Source organism: Mesoplodon mirus (genome assembly GCF_964341445.2).
Source record: "Mesoplodon mirus genome assembly, chromosome: X".
In the NCBI taxonomy this organism is placed as follows: Eukaryota; Metazoa; Chordata; class Mammalia; order Artiodactyla; family Ziphiidae; genus Mesoplodon; species Mesoplodon mirus.
In genome coordinates this window covers 90,884,097-90,896,764 of record NC_138981.1, presented here as the reverse complement: position 1 = coordinate 90,896,764, position 12,668 = coordinate 90,884,097, and the positions used below count along the sequence as shown (strand labels likewise).

General features: G+C 36.1%; 1 protein-coding gene across 3 annotated transcripts in view; it reads right to left on the bottom strand.

Moving 5' to 3' along the window:
- The window catches only part of NRK (Nik related kinase), a gene marked incomplete at both ends in the record, with an annotated part of 139,768 nt that overhangs the window by 27,363 nt on the left and 99,737 nt on the right, over positions 1 to 12,668 (bottom strand). For all 3 annotated transcript variants that reach the window (XM_082610325.1, XM_082610326.1, XM_082610327.1), the window contains 2 exons: positions 492 to 586; positions 2,384 to 2,451. In XM_082610325.1, the coding sequence (XP_082466451.1) occupies positions 492 to 586; positions 2,384 to 2,451 (163 nt within the window). The remainder of the gene's footprint in view (positions 1 to 491; positions 587 to 2,383; positions 2,452 to 12,668) is intronic.

Here is a 12,668-nt window from a genome sequence, read left to right as displayed (position 1 = left end):
TTAATTTTTCATTTTGAGTAACTACATTAATTTTTAACATTTAAGAGATACTGTATATATCTTACTTTGGGGAGGTGAAATAACAAATTGATAAATAAAACACATGCCCACAACTACTCCATTTAATATTTCAATATTCTAAAGATTGCCTATAAATTTTAGCCTGTTGTAGAAGCCTCTCTCAAATTCCTTTCCCATATTTTTCACACATGGTATAGAAACTAAAGCTGAACCACCCCCCCACCTCCCTAGACACATTCTTAACTACTGCCCAACTGAAAGAAGAATCTTCAGAAAAATTACTTTCAATTTCTCAAAGGTCATCACTGATCACCTAATTGTCAAATCCAATGGCCTCCTGGTCTTAATCCTACTTGGCCTCCCTGACACTATTGATTCATTCCTTCTTGAAATTCTTTCTTAACTTTTGCAAAATAAACTATTAAACATTAACTCCGTTTTGACTGTTTAAACTTTGTGCTTTGAATCACCTGATGCTGCTGGGCAATTTTGAGGATTTTGCGAACTTCTTTGTCTGATGTCAATGGGCTTCTGAGCTTGTTCCAAAAGAGACCGCTGAGGAACACTAATGAAAAGACAGAAAAGCATGTGCCACTTCCTAACATTCATAAAGGGAATGTACAACTCCACATCAAGACCAACAAAAGTTTTAAATATATGGGTATATATCAAACTAAAAAGAAGTAGAGCTTAAGTAATATTTTCCAATTTCCCCAAATCTGCTCTTTTATCTAGAAGAGAGAAACAATTTCCAAAATATAAAAAAAATTGTCTTTATACAAGTATGTTTCCTTCACATATTTATTTATTTCTAAAAATTCCTATGAACTTTCTTTAAGCTAATATTCAGACATTATTGCTACCTGGGTAAAACAGCAAGAAACATAAATTTATAGTGTATGTGAGTATTTTAACATGATAAAAACTAAGTTATTTTTTTTTGTTAAATATTCCACTATTATAACCTGATTTCAAATGCTTGGAATTTGTGTTTTTTAATGTCCTGTCCCTAATTTAGATACATGGATAAATAGATAGAACACTTTAGTTTTCACTATTCAAATTCAGGAAATATTTAGAAAGTTTTTTTGGACCAGAGCTGTTAAATTTTATAGCTGCTTTGGAATTTCTATATAGGAAGGACTTTGGTTATTGATTTAGGCCTAGAACAGACAAGAGTCTGTTCTATGACACCAAATTTCAGGAAAGACTTAAGTTTCAGTTAAATTGATTTCATAAATATAACCATATTTAAAGTAAGTATATTTGCAATTCATAAATTCAAAACCCTTTTTTGTAATAAGAACAACAAATTCCAGTTTAGTAGAAATATTGATTTTTATATACCCAATGCTTAACAGTTATATTGATTTTATATCATACCCCATGATACCAAAACAGATACACAAAACTAAACTGATTTCTCCCCCTTTGTTGTCAGAAGGATCATGACAACTCATTCACTGAACGCATAGTAAGAGAAAGTTCCCAATCTTGCTTTAAATTTTTTCAAGATTTCTGCACACCAGTTAAATCTAAGGACACAAATACATGGGGGTTTTAAAGAATAATAAGATAAGAATATACATGCTAAATACTATCAGCTCTATGCCATCTGACCATACTGTCCAGAATCTTGAATACAGTAAGTACTCAATAAGTATTTACTGAATGACTGAGTGAATGAATATAGGTTAAGTTCTCTCCACTATGAGTTGGAGTTGGAAGGGGTATGATTTTCAAGGAACATCTAAATTAAAATTTAGCATTCAAATATAACACATTGCATACATCTAAAATATGAAACATGATATTTGAAAATTACTGAAGATTATAAATATTACAGAGTTAAAAATTACAGTGACTGGTATAAAATATTGCTATAATATTGAGTTTTAGATTTGATTCTCCCTATAGGTTATTTTAGGTTTGCCCATTCTGTGGCATTAGCTTCTGAGGTTAGCGATTGTGTGTGTGTTTTACCATGTAGTACATCACGAATATCATGTAATTGAAGTGTACATGATACACATGAAATTTCACATCTTTTTATTGTAAATTACTAATCGAACACTGTCCAAGAATTCACTGTTGTTTCTATTATTAAATTGTGAATGTTACCAGCTAATCATCAAACTAAATAACACTGAAATTGCAGTATGTCCAAAGGTGAAAGATCTAGTTAATGGATTGTTGCAGTTTTAAGGTTTTAAATATGGGCTGGTGATATCATTGATGACTATGTTGTCATTAATATTTTAGTTTTGAATTCACACAGAACTTAGTATCAAATAAATAAGCTTTAATTTCCCATATGACAGTAAATCAGAGTAATCTGAACATAGAAATCAGAGACACATACCTTGAAGAGAACTTGACACGATGTACATGATCCTGGTTGTAAGGCATAGAAATAGATCTCTCTTGGACCTTAAAGATACAATGCAATACTTTGGTAGAATTCAGAATCATACATTTTTTGAGTTATTAATTCATGGGAAAATGTCATTCTTCACAAAGAGTTATTTTCTTAAAAATCCAGCTTATAAAATCTGATTTTCATAAATAGATTGTATTTCATTATTACTTATAGTATAACATTAGAACTACTTAACCATAATTTTTGAATATATCCTTGAATTTTAGTACAACAACAGATTCTGGAGATCATATAATCAAACACCCTCATTTATTATTGAGGAATCTGTATCCCAGAGATGGAAAATGACTTTTCTAAGAACTTTACATCAAGTCAAAGGATATCTTTAATCAGACTGTAGGTCTCCCACCTGCTAATTTAATGTTCTTTCTATGTTTTCATATTACTTTTTCAAACTTCTCACTCACTCACTCTTTCAAGCTAATACTAGATTTTCAAAAGTTGTAACACATACACATCACTAAAAACCTCTCAGGAGTCTAAAGTGTTCCTTTTTTATTAAAAAAAAATATTGGAGTATAGTTTCAATATTGTATTAGTTTATACTGTACAGCAAATGAATCAGCTATATGTATACATATATCCCCTCTTTTTTGGATTACCTTCTCATTTAGGTCACCAGAGAGCATTGAGTAGAGTTCCCTGTGCTATACAGTAGGTTCTCATTAGTTATTTTATACATGGTATCAATAGTGTATATATGTCAATCCCGATCTCCCAATTCATCCCACACCCCCTTTCGCCTTTGGCATCTATATGTTTGTTCTTTATGTCTGTGTCTCTATTTCTGCTTTGTAAATAAGATCGCCTGTACCAATTTTTTCAGATTCCACAAATGTGTGTTAACATACGATATTTGTTTTTCTCTTTCTGACTTACTTCACTCTGTATGACAGACTCTAGGTCCATCCACGTCTGTACAAATGAACCAATTTTGCTCCTTTTTATGACTGAGTAATATTCTGTTGTATATATGTACCACATCTTGTTTATCCATTCCTCTGTTGATGGGCATTTAGGTTGCTTCCATGTCCTGGCTATTGTGAATAGTGCTGCAATGAACAACGGGGTGCATGTGTCTTTTTGAATTACGGTTTTCTCTGGGTATATGCCCAGTAGTGGGATTGCTGGGTCATATGGTAATTCTATATTTAGTTTTTTAAGGAATCGCCATACTTTTCTCCATAGTGACTGTATCAATTTGCATTCCCACCAACAATGCATGAAGATTCCCTTTTCTCCACACCCTCTCCAGCATTTATTGTTTGTAGATTTTTTTGATGATGGACATTCTGACAGGTGTCAGGTGGTACCTCTTTGTAGTTTTGATTTGCATTTCTCTAATAATTAGTGATGTTGAGCATCTTTTCATGTGTTTGTCAGCCATCTGTATGTCTTCTTTGGAGAAATGTCTATTTAGGTCTTCTGCCCATTTTTGGATTGGATTGTTTGTTTTTATTGATACTGAGCTTCATGAGCTGTTTGTATATTTTGGAGATTAATCCTTTGCCAGTTGCTTCATTCGGAAATATTTTCTCTCATTCTGTGGGCTGTCTTTTCGTTTTCTTTATGGTTTCCTTTGTTGTGCAAAAGCTTTTAAGTTTAACTATGTCCCATTTGTTTATCTTTGTTTTTATTCTTATTACTCTAGGAGGTGGGTCAAAAAAGATCTTGCTAAGATTTATGTCAAAGAGTGTTCTGCCTATGTTTTTCTCCAAGAGTTTTATAGTGTCTGGCCTTACTCATCTTTAAGAAATTATGTTTTTTTCACTTTACAACTTGACTGTAATGTCATAATCAGAGTTCCAAATACTTTTCAATTCTAAATAAATTAATTTTTATTTTATTAACTATTCATTCATCTAATACAGCAAAAGACTCAAGAAAGAGCACATATAATGAGCCAGCTTCCATCAGCAGTGCAGATTTACCTTCTGCCAACATTAATATATAGGGCCATGGAGTGTTGCCTTGTCTAATTTAATTTTATATCTCTAGGTTTCTACTCAAAATAGCTTTTAGCTACCCCCCAAAATAGATCATTCTGACATTCAACAAGGCAGTCATATTAGATTCTTTAGAAAGGAAAATTCAATATGTTACAATAAAAAATAAATTTAGCATTTTCATGCTGATAAAATCACGCTATAGGTCCTAGAAACTATAATAACCTTACTACACTTTTTTTCTCTTATGTAGTAACTTATCAAGGTTGTCTTTATACGCCAACAGACAGATACATAAGAAGTGAAAAATGTTGTCAATCGTTCACATGTTTTGTTAATGAATGTTTCCAAATACAACCAGATGTTTGGCAGTATGCAGGATAAGCATCTGACTGACTTTTTCCACTTTTGATTCAGATAACTGGAATCATATTGACCCAGTCTAGGCCTCCTGGTTCATGAAGCTGATCTCAGAAATTTTATTGAAACTAGTTTACCAGAGGCCAAAATTACTCAGAAGAGATAAAGGCCAAAAATAAGAAAGGCTAATGTCTAATATGAATTGACTGTATTAGTTCTGAAAAATGGGGAGAAGAAAATGAGTAGTAAGAATAGCATATGTTATGGCAAATGATGTATTCCAAATCAACCAGACACAGCTCGTTATATTTTGGGCTTAACATATCATGCTTATAGTAATAATTCTTATCTGGGAGTAAGAGTAAAGTCATCATTTAATAAGGCAGAGAGGGGGACACATTGCCTCTTGTAATTAAATAATAAAATCTAGCATATGTTCCTTCTGCCAGTAATTAGTATTTATAAAGCAGTACTCTGTTATTCATTTCAGAGCACTGTTAGTATCAGAAAGAACATATTTTAAAAGGATGGACCCAGCAATCCCTCTACTGGGCATATACCCAGAGAAAACCAAAATTCCAAAAGACACATGTGGATAGCTTCAAGACAGCAGAGGAGTAAGATGTGGAGATCACCTTCCCCCCCACAAGTACATCAAAAATATATCTACATGAGGAACAGCTCCTACAGAACACCTACTGAACGCTGGCAGAAGGCCTCAGAATTCCCAAAAGGCAAGAAACTCCTCACATACTTGGGTAGGGAAAAGAAAAAAGAAAAAAACAGAGACAAAAGAATAGGGATGGGACCTGCACCTCTGGGAGGGATCTGTGAAGGAGGAATAGTTTCCACACACTAGGAAGCCCCTTCACTGGCAGAGATAGGGGGTGGGTGGGGGGAATGCTTTGGAGCCATGGAGGAGAGCATAGCAACAGGGGTGCTGAGGGCAAAGTGGAGAGATTCCTGCACAGACGATCACTGCCGACCAGCACTCACCAGCCTTAGAGCCTTGTCTGCTCACCTGCTGGGGTGGGTGGGGGCTGGAGGCTGAGGCTCAGGCTTCGGAAGTCAGAACCCAGGGAGAGGACTGGGGTTGGCTGCGTGAACACAACCTGAAGGGGGCTAGTGCACCACAGTTAGCCGGGTGGGAGTCCAGGAAAAAGTATGGAACTGCCTAAGAGGCAAAAGACAATTGTTTCGGGGTGCACGAGGAGAGGGGATTCAGAGTACCACCTAAACAAGCTCCAGAGATGGGCGCTAGCCATGACCACCAGCACAGAAGCCAGAGATGGGCATGAGATGCTAAGGCTGCTATTGCAGCCAACAAGAATACTGTGTGCAAGCACAGGTCACTATCCACATCTCCCCTCCTGGGAGCCTGCACAGTCCGCCATTGCCAGGGTCCCGTGATCCAGTGAAAACTTCCCCGGGAGAACACACGGTGTGCCTCAGGCTGTTGCGATGTCATGTGGGCCTCCGCCACTGCAGGGTTGCCCCGCATTCCGTACCCCTCCCTCCCACTGGCCTGAGTGAGCCAGAGTCCCCAAATCAGCAGCTACTTTAACCCTGTCCTGTCGGGGTGGGGTACAGATGCCTCAGGCGACCTACATGTAAAGGTGAGGCCAAATACAAAGCTGAACCCCAGGAGCTGTGCGAACAAAGATGAGAAGGGAAATCTCTACATGCAGCCACAGGAGCAGCAGATTAAACCTCTACAATCAAATTAATTTACCCTGCATCTGTGGAATACCTGAATAGATAATGAATCATCCCAAAATTGAGGTAGTGACTTTGGGAGCAACTATAGAATTAGGGTTTGTTTTCTGCACCTAATTTGTTTCTGGTTTTATGTTTATCTTAGTTTAGTATTTAGAGCTTATTATCATTGGTAGATTTGTTTATTGATTTGGTTGCTCTCTCCCTTTTTTATATATACATATATATATATATATATATATATATATATATATATATATATATATATTTCCTTTTTCTCCCTTTGTGAGTGTGTATGTGTATGCTTCTTTGTGTGATTTTGTCTGTATAGCTTTGCTTTTACCATTTGTCCTAGGGTTCTTTCTGTCGGTTTTTTGGGGGTTTTTTTAGTATAGTTTTTAGCACTTGTTATCATTGATGGATTTGTTTTTCGGTTTGGTTGCTCTCTTCTTTCTTTCTTTTTTATTAATTTTTATTTTTAATAATATAAATTTTATTTTTTATTTTAATAACTTTATTTTTCTTTCTTTCTTTTTTCCTCCCTTTTCTTCAGAGCCATGTGGTTGACAGAGTCTAAGTGCTCCAGCCAGGTGTCAGGCCTAAGCCTCTGAGGTGGGAGAGCTGATTTCAGGACACTGGACCACCAGAGACCTCCCAGAGCCATGTAATATCAAATGGCGAGAGCTCTCTCAGAGATCTCCATCACAACGTGAAGACCCAGTTCCACTCAATGACCAGCAAGCTACAGTGCTGGACACCCTATGGCAAACAATTAGCAAGACAGGAACACATCCCCACCCATTAGCAGAGAGGCTGCCTAAAATCAAAATAAGTTCACAGACATCTAAAAACACACCACCAGATGTGGTACTGCCCACCAGAAAGACAAGATCTAGCCTCATCCACCAGAACACAGGCACCAGTCCCCTCCACCAGGAAGCCTACACAACCCACTGAACCAGCCTCACTCAATGGGGGCAGACACCAAAAATAACGGGAACTATGAACCTCTAGCCTGTGAAAATGAGACCCCAAACACAGTAAGTTGGGCAAAGTGAAAAGACAAAGAAAAACACAGCAGATGAAGGAGCAAGATAAAAACCCAAGAGACCAAACAAACAAAGAGGAAATAGGCAGTCAACCTGAAAAATAATTCAGAGTAAAGACAGTAAAGATGATTCAAAATATTGGAAATAAAATATACAAGAAACATATAACAAGGACCTAGAAGAACTAAAGAACAAACAAACAGTGATGAACAACACAATAAATGAAATGAAAAATTCTCTAGAAGGAATCAATAGCAGAAAAACTGAGGCAGAAGAATGGATAAGTGACCTGGAAGATAAAATAGTGGAAATAACTACTGCAGAGCAGGATAAAGAAAAAAGAATGAAGAGAATTGAGAACAGTCTCACAGACCACTGGGACAACATTAAAGGCACCAGCATTCGAATTATAGGGGTCCCAAAAGAAGAAGAGAGAAAAAAAGGCACTGAGAAAATATTTGAAGAGATTATACTTGAAAACTTCCCCAATATTGGAAAGGAAATAGTCAATTAAGTCCACAAGCACAGAGAGTCCCATACAGGATAAATCCAAGGTGAAACACGTCAAGACACATATTAATCAAACTATCAAAAATTAAATACAAAAAAAATTTTAAAAGCAACAAGGGAAAAGCAACAAATAACATACAAGGGAATCCCCATATGGTTAACATCTGATCTTTCAGCAGAAACTCTACAAGCCTGAAGGGAGTGGCAGGACATATTTAAAGTGATGAAAGGCAAAAACCTACAACCAAGATTACTCTACCCAGCAAAGACCTCATTCAGATTCAACAGGAAGTTAAAACCTTTACAGACAAGCAAAAGTTAAGATAATTCAGCACCACCAAACCAGCTTTACAACAAATGCTAAAGGAACTTCTCTAGGCAAGAAACACAAGAGAAGGAAAAGACCTACAATAACAAACCCAAAACAATTAAGAAAATGGTAATAGGAACACACATATCAATAACTACCTTAAAGGTAAATGGATTAAATGCTCCAACAAAAGACACAGACTGGCTGAATGGATACAAAAACAAGACCTATACATATGCTGTCTAGAAGAGACCCACTTCAGACCTAGGGACACATACAGACTGAAAGTGAGGGGATGGAAAAAGACATTCCATGCAAATGAAAATCAAAAGAAAGCTGGAGTAACAATTCTCATATCAGAAGAAATAAACTTTAAAGTAAAGACTATTACAAGAGAGAAAGAAGGACACTACATAATGATCAAGGGATCAATCCAAGAAGACATACCAATTGTAAATATTTAAGCACCCAACATAGGAGCACCTCAATATATAAAGCAAATACTAACAGCCATAAAAGGGGAAATCGACAGTAACACAATCATAGTATGGGACATTAACACCCCACTTTCACCAATGGACAGATCATCCAAAATGAAAATAAATAAGGAAACACAAACTTTAAATGGTACGTTAAACAAGATGGACTTAATTGATATTTATAGGATATTCCATCCCCAAAAAACAGAATACAACTTCTTCTCAAGTTTTCACAGAACATTCTCCAGGACAGATCATATCTTGGATCACAAATGAAGCCTTGGTAAATTTAAGAAAATTGAAATCTTACCAAGTATCTTTTCCATCGACAACGCTATGAGACTAGATATTCATTACAGGAAAAAACCTGTGAAACATACAAACACATGGAGGCTGAACAGTACACTACTAAATAACCAAGAGATCACTGAAGATATCAAAGAGGAAATCAAAAAATACCTAGAAGCAAATGACAATGAAAACAAGAGGAGCCCATACCTATGGGATGCAGCAAAAGCAGTTCTAAGAGGGAAGTTGATAGCAATACAATCCTACCTCAAGAAAGAAGAAACATCTCAAATAAACAACCAAACCTTACACCTAAAGCAGTTAGCAAAAGAAGAACAAAAAAACCCCCAAAGCTAACAGAAAGAAAGAAATCATAAAAATCATATCAGAAATAAATGAAAAAGAAATGAAGGAAACAGTAGCTGAGATCAGTAAAATGAAATGGTGGTTCTTTGAGAAGATAAACAAAATTGTTAAATCACTAGCCATACTCATAAAGCAAAATGGGAGAAGGCTCAAATCAATAGAATTAGTAATGAAGAAGGAGAAGTAAAAACTGACACTGCAAAAATACAAAGTGTCATGAGAGATTACTACAAGCAACTGTATGCCAATAAAATGGACAACCTGGAAGAAATGGACAAATTCTTAGAAAAGCACAATCTCCTGAGCCTGAGCCAGGAAGAAATAGAAAATAAAAACAGACCAAACACAAGCACTGAAATAGATACTGTGATTAAAAATCTTCCAACAAACAAAAGCCCAGGACCAGATGGCTTCACAGGCGAATTCTATCAAACAGTTAGAGAAGAGCTAACACCTATCCTTCTCAAACTCTTCCAAAATATAGCAGAGTCAGGAACTCTCTCAAACTCCTTCTACAAGGCCACCATCGCCCTGATACCAAAACCAGACAAAGATGTCACAGAAAAGATAACTATAGACCAATATCACTGTTGAACACAGATGCAAAAATCGCCAACAAAATACTAGCAAACAGAATGCAACAGCACATTAAAAGATTCATACACCATGATCAAGTGAGGTTTAACCCAGGAATGCAAGGATTCTTCAATATATGCAAATCAATCAATGTGATAAACCATATTAACAAATTGAAGGAGAAAAATCATATGATCATATCAGTAGATGCAGAAAAAGCTTTCAAAAAAATTCAACAGCCACTTATGGTAAAAACTCTCCAGAAAGTAGGCATAGAGGGAACCTACCACAACATAATAAAGGCCATATATGACAAACCCACAGCCAACATCGTTCTCAAAGGTGAAAAACTGAAACCATTTCCACTAAGATCAGGAACAAGACAAGGTTGCCCACTCACACCACTATTATTCAACATAGTTTTGGAAGTTTTAGCCACAGCAATCAGAGAAGAAAAAGAAATAAAAGGAATACAAATTGGAAAAGAAGTAAAACTGCCACTGTTTGCAGATGACATGGTAATGTACATAGAGAATCCTAAAGATGCTACCAGAAAACTACTAGAGCTAATCAGTGAATTTGGTGAAGTAGCAGGATATAAAATTAATGCACAGAAATCTCTGGCATTCCTATCCACTAATGATGAAAAATCTGAAAGAGAAATTAAGGAAACACTCCATTTACCTTTGCAACAAAAAGAATAAAATACCTAGGAATAAACCTACTTAAGGAGACAAAAAACCTGTATGCAGAAAAGTATAAGACACTGATGACAGAAATTAAAGATGGTACAAACAGATGGAGAGATATACCATGTTCTTGATTGGGAAGAATCAACATGGTGAAAATGACTATACTACCCAAAGCAATCAACAGATTCAATGCAATCCCTATCAAACTACCAAGAGCATTTTTCACAGAACTAGAACAAAAAATTTCACAATTTGTATGGAAACACAAAAGACCCCGAATAGCCAAAGAAATCTTGAGAAAGAAAAACAGAGCCAGAGGAGTTAGGCTCCCTGACTTCAAACTATACTACAAAGCTACAGTCATCAAGACAGTATGATACTGGCACAAAAACAGAAATATAGATCAATGGAACAGGATAGAAAGCCCAGAGATAAACCCATGCACGTATCACCTTATCTTTGATAAAGGAGGAAAATATATACAATGGAGAAAAGACAACCTCTTCAGTAAGTGGTGCTGGGAAAACTGGACAGCTACATGTAAAAGAATGAAATTGGAACACTCCCTAACACTATACACAAAAATAAACTCAAAATGGATTAAAGATCTAAATGTAAGGCCAGACACTATAAAACTCTTAGAGGAAAACATAGGCAGAACACTCTATGACATAAATCACAGCAAGATCCTTTTTTGACCCACCTCCTAGAGAAATGGAAATAAAAACTAAAATAAACAAATGGGACCTAATGAAACTTAAAAGCTTTTGCACAGCAAAGGAAACCATAAACAAGACCAAAAGAGAACCCTGAGAATGGGAGAATATATTTGCAGATGAAGCAATTGACAAAGGATTAATGTCCAAAATATACAGGCAGCTCATGTAGATCAATCTCAAAAAAAACAAAAAACCCAATCCCAAAATGAGCAGAAGACCTAAATAGACATTTCTCCAAAGAAGATAGACAGATTGCCAACAAAAACATGAAAGGATGCTCAACAGCACTAATCATTAGAGAAATGCAAATCAAAACTACAATGAAGTATCACCTCACACTGGTCAGAATGGCCGTCATCAAAAAATCTACAAACAATAAATGCTGGAGAGGGTGTGAAGAAAAGGGAACCCTCTTGCACTGTTGGTGTTAATGTAAATTGATACAGCCACTATGGAGAACAATATGGAGGTTCTTAAAAAACTAAAAATAGAAGTATCATATGACCGAGCAATTCCACTACTGGGCATATACCCTGAGAAAACCACAATTCAAAAAGAGTCATGGACCACAATGTTCATTGCAGCTCTATTTACAATCACCAGGACATGGAAGCAACCTAAGTGTCCATCAACAGATGAATAGATAAAGAAGGTGTGGCATATGTATACAATGGAATAGTATGCAGCTATAAAAAGAAATGAAATTGATTTATTTGTAGTGAGGTGGATGGACCTAGAGACTGTCATACAGAGTGAAGTAAGTCAGAAAGAGAAAAATAAATACTGATTGTTCACACATATATATGGAATCTAAAAAAAATGGTTCTGATGAACCTAGGGGCAGGACAGGAATAAGAGGCAGATGTAGAGAATGGACTTGAGGACACGGGGAGAGGGAATGGTAAGCTGGGAAGTTTTGAGTGAGTGGCATGGACATATATACACTACCAAATGTAAAATAGATAGCTAGTGGAAAGCAGCTACATAGCACATGGAGATCAGCTTGGTGTTTTGTGTTCACCTAGAGGGGTGGGATAGGGAGGGTCGGAGGGAGATGCAAGACGGAGGAGATATGTGGATATATGTTTATGTACAGCTGATTCAGTTTGTTATACAGCAGAAACTAACATACCATTGTAAAGCAATTATACTCCAATAAAGATGTTAAAAAAATTATGTACAGCTGCATGTAAAGG